The 20,399-nt window shown below is 39.0% G+C and overlaps 1 protein-coding gene across 5 annotated transcripts in view; it reads right to left on the bottom strand.

Annotated features, from left to right (window-relative positions):
* Positions 1-5,917: 5,917 nt before the first annotated feature.
* MAPK10 (mitogen-activated protein kinase 10) overlaps positions 5,918-20,399 on the bottom strand; it is a 318,476-nt gene continuing 303,994 nt past the window's right edge. For 4 of the 5 annotated variants that reach the window (XM_075605802.1, XM_075605821.1, XM_075605793.1 and 1 more), the window contains one exon: positions 5,918-19,085. In XM_075605802.1, the coding sequence (XP_075461917.1) occupies positions 18,943-19,085 (143 nt within the window). In that variant the 3' untranslated portion in view covers positions 5,918-18,942. Of the gene's footprint in view, positions 19,091-20,399 lie in introns of all 5 variants that reach the window. The other variant, XM_075605831.1, reaches the window with a different exon arrangement.

Genomic DNA, 20,399 nt, shown 5'->3' on the forward strand with positions numbered 1-20,399 from the left:
AGTCGTTCCATAAAGGCCAAATGCAAATGTTATTGTATTCAAGGATCATGGACGGGACCTCTTGGGTCCGCCATTTTGAAGACAAGGCACATTTATCCACTATTAATATTTGTGTAATTAGCTTATTCTCTGTCATGGCATTTTTTGATATATGCCTTGTAAGCATTAAAGTTCTACAAATAAGAGACTGGCTAAGGCATAGAGTGTGTATATGTAGATTAAAAAAAAAAAAAGTGAAGTGTATAACCAAGATTGTTCATTAAAATAAAGGATTTATTTATAACTATGCCAAGTTTTTGCATTCCCCTTACAGTATGTACAGCATTTTGTAAATCTCAGCAGAAGCTGTATGTTGCATTTTAGTGTTATTTTTTTACATTACTCATTTGATTGAACCATAATGGACATTTTTTATTTTTTCGTTAGTATTTTCTTACTTTATATTTATTACGTAGGCATCTGGATATAAATTGTTTTGTGGTCCAAACTGGGTATTGCATTTTTTGTTTGCTTTATATTAATGGAATATCTGATATTTATGCATTCCTGGTGCCGTCTATTACCAGATCCACTAACCTCTGATAAGGGTTGTCACGCCGCGATCCCATTAAATGCCATTGACTTCAATAGTAGTTAACGCATCATTGTGCTGTGACACCCGTTATCGGTTACTGAATCACCCCTTAAGCGTTTAAAATGTTTACGGTACAACGCAGAGGAAGAACAATTTAAAACTTCTCTCTCTGGAATGGAATAACATTGGTCACCAACTATAAGATGAAGAGGGTTAAGAGGTGTACTTAGTAAAGTTTCTCTGCTTCAAAACTGGGACAAAAATCAATGCAAAAAACAGCTCCATGGGGCCTCTACATAGTAATGCTGAATTGGTTGCAGCTCACGCTGACATACCGTGATAGGTAGCTTTTGTCAGCAGTTTTCAATTTTTTTTTTGGTTAAGGAAACCTAGAATTATATTGTGAAGTTCTGGGAACTCCAACCCTCTCTTCCCCCACGTCTCTCCCCTCTTACACATTCCACATTCTCTCTCTTTCCCTCGTACACTCCCCACTCTCTCTTTGCCCTCATCTCTCTTCCCCCCTTCCACCCACCCCTTACAGTCTCCCCTCTATTCCCCTCACTCTTATACACACTCCTTACCTTGAGGTGAGGTGCTCTCCAGTGCTGTGCCAGTCTGGGGACTACGCAGCTGTCTCATACGATCGGGTGGAAGTTGGACCAAACTTCTGCATGGGGAGGCACTCTCCGCGGGGGAGTCACTGGGACAGTTGCCCCAACTCTCCCTCCTTTTGGTTGCGAAACTTTGAGGGGTTGAAAATTACTGGTCTATGTATTATTCTTAGTTAAACTATTATCTGAAATCTCCGACGCTATGACCCGGCCATCACCAAAACACTCCTCCAAATCCCAGGGGGGCGATGTTCTCAGCCACAAAAAGAAACATATATAGAGCAATATTGCAAAACACAGTGAATAATAAACAAAAAGGTGCTCCAATTTGAGTAGGAGTGTAAAGGCATGAATCCAGTCAGTGGCAATAACGTTGCTGGATACACCAAAACACTGCAGGTAATCTATGGGGTATAGATGGAATGCACCGAAATAAAGACTCTGGGGAGCAACGTCTTAGTCAGTAGTGGGATTTAGCCGGTTCGTGTGAACCTGCTACTAAATTTTCACAAGTTTGCCGAACCAGTGCTTAATTCTCTTACCTGTCCGGGCGAGCGGCGGGGGCATCTACCAGCATCTTTTCCCTGGATATCTTGTCCATTTGGCCGCCCGGCGTCAAATGGCGCTGCGTTGCCATGCCAACGGGAATGCCACGTGACGTAACAGCATCACGTGATGTCCATTGCCATGGCAATGCGATGCTTTGTGATGTCACATTACGTGGCATCTCATTGTCATGGCAATGCAGCGCGATGTGATGCCACGCAGCCATTTTGAGAAGATTTGCAAGGGGAGCATGCTGGGAGATGCTGCCCGCCGCCCGGAGAGGTGAAGGTAAGAACCGGTTATTAAAAGTTTAGAATCCCACCACTGGTCTTCGTTATATGGTCAGAAGTTATTCCAAGGCTGATATGCAGGGGGCCAGGAAAGGGCATCGGTTAAAATACTGAGACACAGAGAAATCGATGCCAAAGACCGCAGCTGGCACAGAAGGGACATGTACATCTAAGGCCGAAGGGGTTGGATGTGTTCTTTAGGAAAGTCAGGAGGATATTGCAAGAGTAAACTGGGTCAGAGGTCACAGCTTGGGGTTGGCGTATCGGCCCCAGGATAGCCATTGCCCAGCAGGGGGGAGGGGGGCCCCAGGTGGCAGAGCCGCCGCGCCAGCCATACTCAGGATAGAGAGAATGGGTGAGGACTTTAGGGTCCGCCCTTAAAGTGCAGCCCCAAGAAAAGCTTGGCAGGCTGTAGGCGCTGTCTTTAGGGCCGGGCCAGCAAATCCCCAGTCAATGCTGGAGAAGGCTGGGTGCCACCTCTAGGGCTGGGCCTAAACTGATACAAGGGGCAGGAGGGGGAGGGAATGTGGTCCAACAATGGCTGATAAGGTTTTCCCTTCCCCCCCTTTTGTGGTAGTTACAGCGGGCGGGAGGAGGCAGCGTGGCCAAGTGCCAACTGGGTTTTGATCTCCCCCCCATTTAGTTAAATTGTGTAGGGCTGGCAGACTGGTGAATTTTAACAGGGGCTGTTAAAATAAAGCCGTGACCTTTTTTCTTCCAACATTATGTGTGGCACCAAGTTATCGTTGGTTTAGCGTTACAGGGAGGGGCAGAGCATGAAGCCTTTAAGAAGAGGCAGGGGCCTTGGCATGGTGTCATCAGCTCCATACGGGCTGTGACAGCCTGATAGATGTGAGCTGGGGAAAGCTGTGGGGGGGGGGGGGGCAGGTAACTGAGCTGGGTCTCCTTCCAGGCAGCCAAATGGCAAGAGGAAGGGGAGAGCATAAAAAGAGAGGGTCTCCAGAGGTGGGAGGCAGAGCTAATGGAATTGATGAGATTAGATTTACGCAGAATGTAGGAGCAGCTTAGGGTGGAGTTAATCAGTGCATTTTTAAATACAGACCCCCCCATGTTAATGAAAGTAAAGGAATCCCAAATTAAGCAATTTGAATTTTTGCCAGTGTCTTGCAGCTTGAGAGACTAGAAAATAGCCCTATTGTATGTAAATATTGAAGCAATACGATTTATTTTCAAAGATGGAGAACATTTCTTAGCCAAAATTCTCTATTCCTTCGAACATTTCTGTAATTATTTATTTCCCACCAAAAACGAAAAAAAAATTCTAATAAACCGTTATTTTGTACTTTTATTGACGTTTTATATTTTTACAATTTCACTGAGACCCAAATAGCCGAGCGACTTTCTAACTAGCTGTAATTTAACAAATATAGCATGTTATTCATCTATCTACTTTGTATAAATGTATTGGTTAATGAAAAAAGCTGAACACTTAGGACCTCACAAGTTTTATTTGATACCTGGAATACCATATTTTAGTTCTGGAGTCACATTTTTTTCTACTTCTGTCATCATCTGTCAATGATTCTAGTAAACCAGAGAAAGAAATAATTGTATTGGCGCTTACTTAGTGCATAGTGTCCATATACTGTATGTGAAAAAATCTTAAATAAAACTGTAATAACGTGACTTGAAAATATTAGAGTGAACTGTGATCAATTAGTGAATATATATGGTGACTTTTAAGTCTACAATAAAATCCTTTACACCACCCAGTGTATAGTGCTAATTGAAAAGCTGCTCAGAAAACCCTTTATAAGACTGTTCTCTAGTCTGTTGGATCCAAATGTTCTTCAAAAGTTCAGGGGAGCGCCAGTGTTCACATCGACGTCATGAAAGAAACAATAGAAACGACATAGTGTAGTACAATTTCAACCAGATTAATTGTTGTTTAAGTGAAAAGTATTTCCATTCACACTTTTCTCCTTTTCAATAAAGCAGTACAGAGATACTTCTCTCTGAATAGAGCAATGGATCAGGAACTCCGCATATGAAAACCCCTTTGTTAATGACTCCTTCCCATCCGTGGTTGGTGTACCCAGAAAAATAATGGAAAATACTAATTGCGCAGTATATCTCAAATTGTATTTAAAAATAGAACAATAAAAACATATGGATGTGCACTCACATTTGGTACATAATAGCAATTCGTGGTACGAAATCACGACTTTCCTCTATGCATATTAATCGGTACACAGGAATCCCTGAAGAAGACGTACCGACGAAACGCGTTGAATCACTGTTCATTCAGTGCTCATTCGTGACGCGAAGTCCTGGCAGCCGGAGATCCCTCTACACAGCTCTTCCGCCCTCAACTTCACTCAGCCGGAGGTGACGTAGACGAGAGCCAAGACGCGGAAGTGAGCTTCATAGCGTGTGTACCGGTGAATACGCATAGAGGAAAGTCGGGATTTCGTACCACGAATTTCTATTATGTACCATATGTGAGTGCACATCCATATGTTTTTATTGTTCTATTTTTTAATACAATTTGAGATATACTGCGCAATTAGTATTTTCCATTATTTTCCTGGGTACACCAACCACGGATGGGAAGGAGTCATTAACAAAGGGGTTTTCATATGTGGAGTTCCTGATCCATTGCTCTATTCAGAGAGAGAAGTATCTCTGTACTGCTTTATTGAAAAGGAGAAAAGTGTGAGTGGAAATACTTTTCACTTAAACAACAATTAATCTGGTTGAAATTGTACTACACTATGTCGTTTCTATTGTTTCTTTCATGACGTCGATGTGAACACTGGTGCTCCCCTGAACTTTTAAAGAACACAATGATTCAAGTAAGACGTTTACCTATACATTTTTAGAATGGCGGATGCAGAATAATTTTGGTCAATAAAAAAGCAGGAAAAGCTGTAATAAATATTGAAGGCTTGTTGTTTCTAAAGACCTGGTAATTATCAGATAGCCTCCTTTAGTGGAGCATATTTCTGGGATAATGTCTTAATAAAATATGCAGGCTCAATATTGATATGTCAAATAATGTAACAGGAATAGTCCAAGTTTTCCATTTCACTTAAATTCTGTATATTCATTGAAGAAGTCAGGAGCAAAATGAAATGTAATGATAGAGTAGGGCCACTAACAAGCCAAGTATTACATACCTCCAAACCATACTTAATATCCCAAAATATGTCATTTAAAAATAGCAAATTCGTTTTTTTACAGTATATCTTAAACACTTATTCTGTTTGTAGCCACGGAGTATAGGTGTTTGATATTAATTGCCTTCAGAGTTTGAGAACAGGTAGAACTGTGGTCAACAGTTCCAGAGTGATTCTGCACTCAGTATTAAAACAAGGTTATGTAGTGCCCTGGAATGTAGAGATGAGACTGTGCCAGCAATGTGAGCTAAGTGAGGTAGAAGATGAAACACATTTCCCGCTGCGCTGCACAAAATACTCTGAAGTGAGGAGTGCCAACTTGGAGAAACTCCGCTGTTATCCAGAACTGTAATATAAAAGAGAACCCAAAAATAGCGACCCTTCTAGGAGAAGATGAAACCACCGGAGAACTGGCTGCACACTATATCAGCACCAGTCACAGGCTGAGACGCCCACAAACCCCCACATCCCTGTGTGTAACTGTTACCCATGTATTGTGTAAACTTTATACCCTAACCCCTGTTATTCATGCTTTGGTAATACTGAAATGTTGTTCTGTTATGCCAATAAAGCTGATTTGATTTGAATACAGACAAAAAGTGATGGGGTGAGAACATTCATGCTGTATCTCAAAGCCTAAAAGCAGCAGATGATCTTGCAATAGAATGTGTGACCAATAGTCTTCCATTGACTATATCCCATAAGTATGTCGGATTACAGATTGATAAAAAATAAAGCACACAGAAGCCTCTCTTTCTCAGTTCAAAGGTTTACTTTTTATTTTCAATCACATACATATAGTTTTATTCATACACAGTAATTTTAAAATATCGCGTGCCTTTTTGATTTGTTTTGTGTTCGCTTTTTTTTATTACAATAAAATAAAAATCAGGATGAGAGTTGTGTGTGCTGTAACTCGATATCTGAAATCACTATATTTCATTTATTTTGCCTTTTAAAAGTCTGTCAACTGGGATGAAAAGAAAAAGTGTCCTAGGTACAAAGCAATGCTGGAGAGGAAGCGGCACGGGTCTAAGTCTCCCACCAGAACAATATGATTCACAAACAGTACAAAATAAAGACCATTTGCTATTATTATTATTATTATTATTATCATCACAAAGATCATTACATCTAATCTTAGCAGTCGGACATTTCCCCAATCCTCCACCTATTCTTCCTCCACAAATGTATGACTGGCTTGGGGCTTTGGAAAATACAGTATAGACATTGGTTCATTTCAGCAGCCGTTGTAAGAGGATATGTAGAGAATTAGGAGAATATCTCGGTGGTGTAGACAGTCTATGCATAACAGTAAATTTGACACAGTGCTCAGGGTAACTGAAGGTAAGAGGTTACGGGAACAAGTAATCTGTAGTTTATCATTGGGTTTAAAGACATCTACAATACAAAATTCCTGATGACACTGATCTTTCTCCCGAACCTGTAACCCAGCTTTGTGTGGATCAATGTCTACCTGATCATCTAATCAAAATACAAAGCATACAAAACAAGGTAAGGTTTTCTAGTAAATTATATTTTGGTGCATTATTGGGTATATATGTAGCAAATACATTGAAAATACAAATAAAGAATGCATCTTTGTATGAATTGTTGAAACTCTAGAGTTCAAACATCATTTTTACATATAGCTAATTGAACTAGGTTTCTCCTCATTAATATTTTGAAAACAATGTGACTTTTTTTTTTAGACTTTCCCTCCTTTCAGAATAATAATTGTCAGAGATTAATTGGATATGCATTAGGAGGGTGCAATTTTTTCCAGGACACAGAGCACATGTTTTCTGTTGTGTCACTTTGCACCAGCAACATTCGTGTCAAGTTTGTTACGCTTCTTTCTTACATTTGGTGCAGATCTCTTAGGCGCTAAGATTAATTTCACCTTTCAATTCAGCGGATTTATTTGACGCAACGAGAGAAGAAAACTGCACCAGTTATAGATGCAAATGTTGATACATCTCATTATAACATTGCACTATCTCCTCCCTTAACTCCTCCTGTAACCTCTCCCTCGAATGCTCACTGCAACAAACGGAGCAAAATTGGAAAGCACCTTCATAAACAGAATTAAATTGCTGTAATTTGCACCTGCATGTGGAGTAATGCACACATTTGGGACACTTGATAACCCCCTCTGCCCCCCCCCCCCCCAAAGTGTTCTTGAGACTAGTTTCCATTATATTCCCTTCTGGCATCTTTTGTAAATTAGCACCAGAAAAAAAAGACAACAACTGTAGCATGATAATGCAGTGGATTGAGCACTTTGTATATTTATTGAGGTTATCCATTTTATCCACATCGCCTACCATCTTATACTGTATACCAATAACTTATATCCAAAAAGATTATTTATTGTCTGTAGCATTAGTAACAGATCTAAAACATTTACATCCGGTATGCAGCAATGGGCCAATTTTAAAATAAAATCTTATAATATTTTTGATTGACCACGTGTTGTGCTGGATGAACATGAAAAGTACTCCCTATGTCCCATGTTCCATACCCATAAACATCGTCTAATACAGAACTATTCTGCCGTTACACTCAATTATTATTGAAATAATATAACCTGGGCCTAAAAAGTAAAGCTGCAGGAGAACAAAGAGGTGGAGGAATGTGAACGAAAACAAGGAACGATATTTTCTATGAAATAATTATCACTCAGTAGGAATTATACAAGACCCACCAAATGATGTTAGACCCAAACCTGCTACCTTCTAGGGCTAGTTACTGCATGTATAGCATGGTTGCTGTACAGTATATTTCTAGACCTCTCTATTCACATTGGAATTTGGACGTTTTCATTGCTTGGATTATTGGCAATCCCTTCAATCGTACAACAACACAACACGGATAAGTTAAAATAATTGGTGGGTTCTCGACTGGACCCATTGGCTCTCAGACGAGCCAGCTACACATTGCTTTCCAATGTCCATGAACAAGGTATGAAATCCATCAAGACACTTGCAAAAAAAGAGGGATGTAGCATATGAGAATTAAGAGCTGACGTCGGTAAACACAAAAAAAAGATTGCCATTTTCTTCTTGGGGTTTGAGAAACAGGTGAACTTGCTGATTATTAACCTTTGAAACTTGATTATCACCGTCTGCCTAATTCATTATGCTGGCAACAAACGAAAAGTAAAACTGGGTTACAGAACAGGAAGAACTTGTCATTGTTACATGCCCATTATTTAAGCTTTGCAAATCAAAGGCCGAAGATGAAACACAAATGTGTCAAATGTAAGATTTTGAGTTGTATCACTTGAAAATGCAATGCTACACATACTACGGCAGTCACGTTTAATCCAGATCACCAGCAGGCAGAAGCTCTAAATGTCTCTTATTGAGAGTCTGGGTGATAGAATAAGGTCTGCAGCAATTCCCGGTTCAGTTATCACAAAACAATAAATACCAATGGTCAAGATGACATGACCAGAAGCAATACAAACAATTACGTTCAAGGTACTCCACTTCTTTAAGGGGCTAGTTCATAAAGTACAACCTATATAAAGGTACAGCACAACCATAAGCAGTAAGATTGCCATTTGAGAGATGCAGTTAGCAGTGGTTCATGAAATAGAATTGGGGTGGGTGGGGTCACTAATAAGCTGTAGCAGATTTTGCTGAGAGCATAGATGTTTTAATGATGAAAGCAAGTTGTGTCAGTGTGCCCTGGCTCTGTATGATGGAGTTCTCATAAGGCTTAAGAATAAATTCCACTAATTAATACAGCGTTGAAAGCAAAGAAGGTATGTTCGTGGTCACTATCTGTACATGTATAAAGCTGCAATTTGGGAGATTCACTCCCCATTTGAAACGCTGGTATGAAAATTGGTATACTGTATTTATGGGAAAGTGCTGATTTTTTTAAAATCAGACTCCATTAAACTCTGAGGTTCCTTATTTAAAAATCAAGGAGGACTCCAAATCAGTTAGACTCACAGAAAATCAGTGAGAGTTGGTCAGTTGTGGTGATTGGAAAAACTTCCAACGGGCTAAAACATGTATAGGGAACATTGAATCAAACAACAGTATCCTTTTAATAACCACCGGCCCCCTCTGTCCACTTTAAATAATGGGTGAAAAAGCAATGCAGTGCAATTAATCAGCAAAACAAAAATGTAAACATAATTAGTTGAGTCTACATTAACTAGAGGTGCAAAGGGAGAATCTGAAATAATTTCCCAGTTATTAGATCTCATTTTGGCTTAATCCATGGAACTGATTCAACTCACCCTATACAATCAAATTAGCTATGTTTGTTTTTGCTGTATTGAACTTAAATTATCTGCTTTGAAAATTACAGTACATGTCATTGTTAATAAACTTTTAAAAATCCCATCATACAGAATTACAGGTAGATTCAACTTGAGCCTTTTGACTTATGGCTGATATGGTAAGGTGAACAGTCTGCTATTGATGTTTTGAAAGATTGTGATGCTATTTAGATTATATACTGTATACTGGCCATAAATCCCAAGTGCTATATATTATAAATAACACAGAATTCTACACATACATTAATAGCTGCAAGATAGCCCTTCTGCAGAATAGGACCAATCAATGAAATAAAGACAAGACAACCATATTAAGACACAGCAATTTGACTTGTCAGACTAAAAACATAAGTTAATTAAGTGTTGCGCCTACATTTTTAATTCTTGATTTTCCCATACTGAAAATAGGACGCTTGCCTAAAATAATTTTAACTTGCTGGTAAATCGGAGAATGGCAAAGTTATCATTACTGCATTAATTAGTCTGTGATTCCAGCAACAAAGATGTTACGACATGAGCCATGTCTTCTTAACACTTCTGCTGCAGTTAGGTTACGCCACCTCAATCCTGTGTTCACTGGAATGGCAGATAAGGTGGGATCGGGGTGCAAGTATAGTGAATCTTTAGTGTCTAAAGCCAAAGGTTTGGGAGTTATTCCAGTCCTTAGTTCTTCTCCAAATTGTTTATTTGTCTGATCTGAAAGTTCTTCAAAGTTCCTTATGAACTTTCACGTCTGTTCTAAAAATGTAGTCCCTGATTTATTACACAGCACCGACAAGTACCAAACCATTATTTATAATGGCAATTAAGGCTTAGCACCTTTTAGTCAATCTGAGCCTCATTCTCCTACAGTGTATACACTAAAATAATGTTAACTGTCAGAAGAGACATTGAATGCAAGTGTTTGAAACTACAAATCCTCAATTACTGATGAAGCCTTTATGATCTTGAAAATTCACATGTATAGAAACCTCTGAAAACCTTACCTTAATAAAAGGCTATGCAATCATAAAAAAAATCTACATTTGTTTAGAATTTTTAAGGCTACTAAATTCGTACATACAAGTCTCTTCTGAGAAGGACTAGAAAGTACCAATGCAGCTCTTTTTTGACCACAATGTGTTAGAAAATCAGCTTGACCTTTTACTTTCACCTGACTACCTCAATGCATTAGTTGACCTTTCCAGGAACAATACTTTGATAACAAAATTAGTAAAGGGCTCTAAAGCAACTGTCTGTTGTTTTCTAGGTTTAATACTTTAACTCAGGCTGTTGAATTTCCTTTCTAAGTGCTGAATAAAGAACGCTACATTTTATATTGAAAGAGATATATATATATATATATATATATATATATATATATATATGTATATATATATATATATATATATATATATATATATATATATATATTAAAGGGAAGAGTGTATAAAAAAAATAACAGCATTGAGAATCTAAATAGGTTACTTGTATCTTTTCTGTCTGTAACAAAGGTGCACATCAACACATTTTTAAAGGTGCAAGATAAATTGTTTTTTTTTTATTGGCAATTGTCTTAATGGGATGGCTGGTACCAGGTATGCAACATTATATAATAAGTAAAAAAGCTATTTTGTTAAACTTACATACTCTTACAAGCTGAATATTCTCCCCAGGAGCAACAGTAGTGACAAAATCTAAATAATGAATAATAACAAAAAATAAATAAAAAATACAAGAAAAGGTAAAGCCTTATAACAGTGCCTTTGTGGCAGCATTGACTATAAGGCCTTCTTCTTTGGTAGCTGTTAGCCACAATCTCATACATCAAAAGTAAGCACAAACAAAAATAGAGGTCTATGTATCAAGGATATTTTGGCACAAAATCAGGCCATTTTCACCCTGCACCAATGTATCAAATACATTTACTCCAATCTTGCCTGTCTGCCCCAGCTTGTGCCTTGGTGAGTGTCTGTAGGAGGAGTTGGGGAGGAGTTACATGGTGTACAGGTTATAATGAGAGGTATCACATTCTGCGTCTCTTTGCGCCATACTTTTTGCCTTTTTATGTGTGTGTCCCCAGCCAAATCCTCCACATGGGAAGTGGTGTAAGTCTAAACTTAGACATTCTTACATATGCCGCAACTCTGCTCCAAAAAACGGAGCAGCCTATCTAAACACATTTTTCTTTTTATGTTGATGCAAAGACCCCAAAGATACATTCTTAATCAGGGCAGCGTTACCCATGCATTTTAAAATAGTAGGCACATATATAGAAATACTTAATATTACTTAAGTATTAGTGGATGAGACCCTGGTGAGAAGGCTTTATGGAAATAGGGTAGGATATAATATTGTTACATTTTTCAGTACATGTAGAACCTGTGGCAATGGTGGGAGACATTTATTGATGTATTTCAGCTGCAAAACTGGGACAAAAAGTGGTACGGAAAAATGCACCAGATTAAATCGAACAAATACATCCATCTAAAAGCAGAGACTGTGTTGTGCTTCACTTTCCCCCAAAACTTTGCAGATGGGAAACTTTAATAAATGATCTCCCATAAGTGGCTATGCATAAAGCTCCATTTTGCTCTAAACGTGAACCTGAGACACACATTTGTAACACATATCTCTCAGGGTCTAAGTATTTAATATGCTGTGATGTCCTCTTCTCCGTGTTAGCAAAGTTTTAAAGCCCTTCCAAATGAATGGAGATTAAATCTGTCCTAGGAAAGACGGCCTCACAATATATTGAATTTAGACCCAATGTATGCAGCTTTTGTGCTCCTCTCCTAGCCCCCCCCCCCCATTACTCCTTAAACCTAGGATAGGGGGTTTACAGAAAGTGCAACAAGAGGAGTTGAGGAGATAGTTACAGAGCGCACATAGTATAATCAAATGTATCTTATATTTTGGGAAGACCTTCACTTTCCCCCCATTCTCTGTGTAGTGGAAGCCTCCACATGTCTGAGTTAGTATAAATCTCAGCGTGTATTACATTTTATGCTGCAGCAGGAGAGAGAAAAATTACTGTACGACCAGTCACACTTTGCAGGAGTCAGACACATAGGGGGTTATTTATTGAATAGTACCGATTGGGGCTATATCACTCGGAAACTCCTATTGACTTAAAAGTTTCCATTCAATAGTGCCCTGATTGGTACTATTACAGTTTAATGAACAATCCCCATAGTCCACATAGATAGTGCTGTGTGTCTTTTACAACTGAACGGTTCAAACTACAGCACATACATCAATGGCCCCTCCAGCAGTTAAGGAGTTAAAGATAACCCACTTTTAGGGCCTTATGCAGAGAGCATCGTTATTTCGAAATTCGCCATTTTTTGTACAATTTCACGCAGAAACCGGCAGAAAATGGCGAGTTCCGAAAAACGCGCCATTTTGTTTTTTCAATTGCTAAAACTCGCCTCGCGGCTGGCGAGAACCTCCATCTCGCCATTTTTAAAACTCTCCGAATGCAGAGAGGTGCGAACGGCATAAAGCGGCTGTTCGCGCCAAAAAATGCCGCGATTCTCGCATTTTTGCCGCGCCAGGAAAAGATGGCGCTCGCCGCCTATAGTAAAGGGGAAAAAAAGGCGCGAATTTGTTTTTACACGTTTCTGAAGCGCGCATCTCGCCAATTTAAACTCGCCACACGCATCCATGTTAAACATAGCAGAATTCGCACTTTTCTGCATATGGAGAATAAAACTCTCCAAAAAAGCTACTTTTTATGAAATTCGCCAATTTTAAAATTCTATGCTCTCTGCATAAGGCCCTAAGAGTGATAATCCTCTTTCTAGGGCTTTCTACTTTCTTGCATGTGGCATGGGTTTCATAAAGAACTAAGCACAGGTGTGCAATAAGCCAGCCTGACTGACAGCACAGGTGTTTCAGCACCACACAGTCTACTGTAAGCCATGGATGTGCATTCCCTAACTTATTGTTGTACCTAACACACAGGATACTGGCAGAAAATCCATGTCTTACTGTACTGTAAGAATATCAAAAAAATCAATGTGTGATGCTATTTTTCTGAACATCTTCAGCTTAGATTTTAAAACACCAGATTAGGTTGTTATCAAGTATCTGCATTGCCAATCATTTTTCCTCATTATACCATTGCTTGATGATGGCCGCATAATGCAGGCTGAGCAATAACTTAATTTTTTTCCCTACACAAACCTATAATTAACACCAACAAATCAAAAAGGGCAATTTTAATTGTCGCAGTCACCTAAAATACTCTACCACTGTACTCTTATACTAGTATTATATTTCGATACATCACGGGCTTACTTAGAGACTGATTGGGGAGGTGGAAATGTATACAAGTGAGAAGTCCTATTGGATGAGAAGGGACCACACACTGGATTTTCTCACATTATTGTAAAAGGATAGTTTTTCAACCGTGCACAAAGACTTAAGTGAGAATACACCACATGCGCCCTGTGATAGGGTGATATATTCAGTGCTGAACATGTGTGCATGGGATAAGAACAGTAATTGCCTGGGCTACGCTTTACCTCCCCTCCTTTTTATTGCCTTTGTAGACCCGCATTATTTATGCCAGCAAAATTGATACTGCCAAATATTGCTAGTGATGTCTCATGGCTTTACTCGTGATTGCTGCTCATTCCTTGTAGCAATAACCTGGTATGCTGAGCCCTATTTAATAAATGTTGCCTCGTTTTCTGTCTTCAGGAAACAGAACGTGGATAGTTATTGCTCTCATCTGTAATGCTGCACTAACAATCACAGGGCATACAGTGCTGTAGGATTGCAGGAACTATACATGATGAATTAAGCCAAATCGAAATGTTAAACATTTCTGCTTCCATATGAAACCGGTTGCTGACTGTGGTGTTGATGGCTAAACGTAACTGCGGTAAACCATTTATTGGCAGAAATCTATCAATGCAAAGAGAAGTTTGCTTTGGTGCAAGGTTTTATTTTGTCGCTCTCAGTTGCATCACGTGTAAAAGGCTGGTTAGTGACATGTCTTGCTGCCCATTTAATGCAGATTGTTCAGCAGCGGTTTGTGCCACTTCGGGGGTGGTTGATTTGGGGCCTAAAATAACAGTGAAACAAATGGAGCAACACAGATACTTGCTGTGTTATGTCTCAATAGAAAATAAATGCCAGGTAACTCGTGAAACACTCCCCCCGAATTGCCACATGGAGCAAAAATTGGAGCACGTTCCTTGATACTATGAAAGAAATAGACAGCAGATGAAAAGTCCTGTGTTTGTGGGACATTCACTAAGTTCCAAGTCAGTGGCAGCTAACTTGAAAACGAGCTCCCATATTCAAGTTAAATGAATCCTGGCCATTGTGTCAATTCTGCTCCAAAACTGCCCTGAGGCATCTCCCACGTTACTATTTCGCTCTGTTTTGCAAGTTGCACACAATGTTAGGAATCTGATCAATGCAATTTGAATGGAAAAATATTCCAGTGTTTGCCTTTGTAATTGATTCAACTGGGGAAAAAAAGGCAGGACTGTTGTTGTTTTTAGCAAAATTTTGGCTATTTATCACTATTTAATCTCCAGTTGCCAACAGTACATGCTTCTGCTACTTGGTGGTGCCAGTCTGTTGCTACAGTGTTAAACATCATTGATAGGAGCCCAAAACCTTACAAAAAAGGTATACACCTTGTAGGTTGTGACACCCTTTTGTGGTCCAATAAGCAAGTTCTTCATGAATGATACATAGTGTACAGGGCTCAAAGGTCCCTTCTTCAAATACTGTGAGGTTTTGAAAGCTCTGTACACTATCATTTCATCTAGGTGCCTTACAATGCATTACTTACAACCTATAACAAATCCGCACCTTTTATGGACTCATTTGGCTGTGAGAATTTACAAGAAAGTACTCTAGGTACAAACCTTCGAGTCAGTTTCTTAAATGTCCCTCAAGCAATGAAAGCCATTGAAGTAAAAAAAAAAAAAGTATTTCTGAGTCTCCCTTCTCCACCTCATTATTAATAAAGTGGGGGAGCATAAAAAGCATCCTTGTTTTATCATCCACCTATTATAATGCATAAACTAAGCTTCCCTCCCAAAAAAGTCCTTGCACAAGATTTATTAAATGTAACAATACCATCACTTCCAAATAGATGTTTGCATTGGGGGGATATCCATTCAACGGTGATAGTGCCGATCAGGGTGCTATCACGCAGAAACTCCAATTGAAGACATCATTTTAACGAATAACCTGATGAATCTTTTGGTTGTGAAACACTGTTCTCTCCCCCTCAGGTACAATTCAACAAAAAGTATGAATATGAAAAATTAATGGACAGAGGCACTGCATTATTCCGAGCTATTTTATAACATAATAAAACAACAAAGGAATGAATTCATTTAGGACTATTTGTGCTGTATCTTTTCAAGGTGATATATTTTCAGGAGGATGGGTAACAGCTATCTTGCGGAAAAATCAATGGCATTCAAATGCACTGAGAACACCAGTCTGATTAATGGTTTACTTCACATTAGACTTAACAACAACAAAATCATACTAAACCACCCTAAAATGTATTATTACGCGTAGTGAGGTTTTCTTCTCTCTCATTATCTCTGATTATAGCACTTTGGGAAATCAAACTGTGACTTATGCTGAGAAATATTTGTTGGGAGGATTTTTGCATTGAGCAACATTAAATGATTTAAAAAAAGATATATATATATATATATATATATATATAGCATATTTCGTATCTCTGTTCCATAGGAAATCACTAGGAGGCAGGATCACTCACTAGCATGCTCTTACAAGTGCTCTTTCCCTAGATGACACTTTTATTTTTGCTGGAATGTATTAATATGAATGTATTGTCATGTAGCCCAAAGTATTACCACTGTAGCTGACTCAGGACTGCCTGACACAAATAATTACACCATGCCAGATGTACAGTATTCGTAATTCAGCAACCTTTTAGTATGGTGCCTCATTCTTTGACCTTATACCATGATTTGTATATGGCTTGCACATTATTTCTTGGATTGTCTCCATTTTTCTGCACACACTGTACCTACAGTAATGTGCTGACGTGACATTGTAGACTAATATTGATTGGTTAGTATTACACCCAGGTATTTAGGTTTAAGTACATGGGCATTGTCTTCGTCACATGTTTGTGTTACATTGCCACGTACGGTGTATGGACACGGAAGAAAGAGGTATAGGAGCTATTCAGATGTGCTACAGGATACTTTAGAAAAACTGGCTCCAGAAAAGCTTCACTGCCATTGTTAAGCTGTTGTCTAGAGATGTAGGAATGTCTTCAAAGTTGCCTTGTGGACATTTTTGTGGTTTCCTCTTAAATTTGGTGCATACAGAAATTTACCACTTTTCAACAACATGGAGCAAAAATGGCAATATACAAAGAGCACTAACAAAAAAAAAAGATCAGAGGCAGATGTTGGCATCTGGAGGGAGATGGGTGGGTGGGGAGGAGGGCGTAATTGTTAATTTATGCTATAAATATCTGTTATTTTTAAAGTCATTAAATGGACTCTGACTTCACCTTTTGACGTTATTAGTTCCATTGATGTGCTTGGCTTCTGTTATTTTAATATACAAAGGGCCACATGACATTACATATTGACTTTTTAACTCTTGCCAATGTTTTTTTTTTTGTTGTTGTTGCAAATCTTGCCACTTAGTGGGGAGTAAAAACAGCAAATGTTGATTAGTTTGTGGGACTGGCTTTAGACAGTTCAATGATGGTCTACAAAAGAGGTGTGAAAGGACCAACAAAATCTCAATATACCTACTTGACACACTCAAAAAGACGGGTCCTGTTAACATTCTGGCTAATCAGTGATTTTGCTTATATCACTTGACCAGCATATTTCATTAGCTCTGCTGAATAGGGTTTATTTGTAGGTGTCTTTAGATGCCCAGAAAACTCAGAACATAATAAAAAGTGTCAGAACACTGGAAAGTTTAACATCTCCCAACTGCCATACCTGAGGAATTAAACACACAACTCAGTAAAAATATCAAACATAACTAGACAATGATGCATGACATCCCTGATGGGCAGCATGCAGTCTGTAATAGGAGAACGTTTCTCTGTGTTTCTAGTTCCAAGTGACAGCCCATCAAAACCAGCTAGCAAAGCAATGTGATTCTTTTCTCACAAGCCCTTTCCACCTGCATTTTATTTCAATAAAATGGCTAATATTATATCATTAAAAAAAACAGAAGTATTACCTGCTGCATGAGACAAGATACCTAACTCTTCAGTAGTAAAAATGCTTAGAAGCTGCATAATGTGTCACTGACATATTTAGCACTGAAGGGGTTAAGGGAGTATAACCTGTGTGAAGGCTAAAAAAATCTTGCTGGCTGAAATCACTCTAGCCTAGATCCACCAAAAGTTCACCTTTAGCACAGCTTTACTGTACATCCATCCATATGAATAGGAGCTGAGGTGTGCTAATACTTAGCACCCTTTTGTGCATCTGGTACTTAATCCCCACAATGCCTTTCTTCTATGACCGCAATATCAGCTATGTAACTGTACCAAGCCCTGACCAGGACAAATTAAAATATACAATTGTACACAGGTCTGCTTCATTTCAACTGCTAGTTTAAATCAGCACATCTGATCTGAAATAAAAAATATTGTGCATGTAAAAAAATAAATAGCTATTAGGACGGATGTTGCTGTTTGGGTTACTTTAACGTTTTTCGCGATCTGCATAATTCTGGCTACTTTATTGTCATGCGTCTGCTAGAGATGCTTCCTGAACATAGACAGCTTCTTGTTTCTTAATACAAAGTTTCCTTTTCACAAATTGACAAATGTATGAACTTAACAGTTTACATACTAGCGTTATATTACAGCGGTATTCATGTAGCTAACACAAAACAGGCCCTTTATTACTCTATATACTGCTCTATGTAGTACCTACTGTACAGTTCTGTTTCCTGTAATAATATACATATAGGCTTGCATGTATACATCTAATGTACATGTGTGTGTATATCTACATCCATCTATTTAGTCAGACGGAAGGGTTCATGGACAGATAATTGTACATAAACATGTCTGATAGGAAAATACATACAGTACACGCATACGCACACACACACGCACACGCACACACACACACGCGTGAACAGCTACTGCACACCTTTGTCATGTAAAAATGGGAAAGATGGTTTCAGTTTGCTGGTTTTGCAGCCATTAGTTTTACAATGTAACGCAAAGAGTCGCGAAATAACCTTGTTTTTTTTGTTTTTCTTGCAGTAAGCGTAGTCAGAAGAAGACCAAAAGCAGAGCAACTAGAAGTTAAATATACATTTCAGCTTAGCTGCATGACATAACTCGGTAGGAGAAGCAGGCTGGAAGGGAATTTTTTTTTTTTTAGCTTTCTACTTCCTTTCTCTTCCTTGCAAATATATAGCTATATTTATATTTGATTCTTTCCCCATCACATCAACTTCTGAAGAAGGTAGGGTTTCGCAGGCAGGCGGCTAGTCACCTGCAACAACCGAGGGGTCCTGCAGAAGCTTCCAGACTGCTGTCGGTGTCGGATGCCAGTGTTTGGTCGGTGGACATGGAGGAGATATCGTTGACAGACGAGGATGGAGGGAGAGACTCGCTGCTGTTCACTGCTGCACCTGTGCTGAGAAAATGAACGGAAAAGCGATTGAACCTTAGTAATTCACTGGAAATTGAGTCATTGGAGCAATATTAATAATACTCAGAACAGCAAGGCGAAGAGTCCCAGTAATAATATCCCTGTGCATTTCGCCATAGCTATCGCCATGCTAGTCAATTCACCCCATTTATCAGGGAAGCTCATTATTACTTCACAGATATCAAGAACATGGGACATTAAAGCAGCAGTCCCCACTGTTTTGCAATTTTTTTTTTAAATGTATCTCAACCAGGATGTCCCCCAGAAGTGATCTGCAGACCCCGAACCCCATGAGATATTAGTCTGGGTTTTTTTGTGCTGGTGAAAGACACAATAAAAACTACAAATGGTGAAACAGGGTCAACAATAGAACTGGTCACAGCGGCCACTTTGTTAATATTGTTTCCCGTTGGGGCAATAATTTCTATCTTTAGAACCAGGGGCTCCCTAGATTTTGGAGGATTGTGAATAACCTACAAGGGACCCCACAGTACAGGTAATGTAAAAAAAAAAAAAAATACCCCTTCACAAAAAAAGAAGCAACAGGGACTGCTTCTTTAAATAGGAAGTGGGTAATTGAATAGTAATGAAACCATTAATGGAACATATAAATTGGCACCTTTTAAGCTATTCCAGTGTTCACTGTCGTGCATCCGTACAGCTATTAAAAAGGGAACCATTTAACACCTCTAGCCATAAATCTCATCCACACACGGGGGAGGGATGAGCACAGATAACATTCCAAGAGACGCTGTTTTTAAGTATACCCTTTGCTTCATTCATTGTAACATCGCCGGAAGAAGAGATCAGTGCATCTCGAAAGCTCGCACAAATAAAAGCATTTCGTTAGCCACAGAACGGTATCATCTATTTATTTTTTGATTATTGAAGCTCGGCTAACACGGTACTGATACCTCTACATCAAGCATGTCAAACTCAAAGGCCAACAAGGGCCAAATAAACAAGGTTTAAGTTTAGGTGGGCCGAAAAAAACAAAAACTTCAATTTTCATAGAAACGTAGGTTTATTTCGAAAAGTACAGTATAAAAAAAAAAAGAACAAGAACAACGATAAAATTAATGTTTTCTTCCTGACACTTGGCATCTCTGACTTTCTCTCCCTCTGACTCCCTCTCCCTCTGACTCCCTCTCCCTCTGACTCCCTCTCCCTTCCTCTGACTCTCTCTCCCTCCCTCTGACTCTCTCTCCCTCCCTCTGACTCTCTCTCCTTCCCTCTGACTCTCTCTCCCTCTGACTCCCTCTCCCTCCCTCTGACTCTCTCTCCCTCTGACTCC

This window comes from Ascaphus truei, chromosome 1 (genome assembly GCF_040206685.1).
Source record: "Ascaphus truei isolate aAscTru1 chromosome 1, aAscTru1.hap1, whole genome shotgun sequence".
Taxonomy (NCBI): Eukaryota; Metazoa; Chordata; class Amphibia; order Anura; family Ascaphidae; genus Ascaphus; species Ascaphus truei.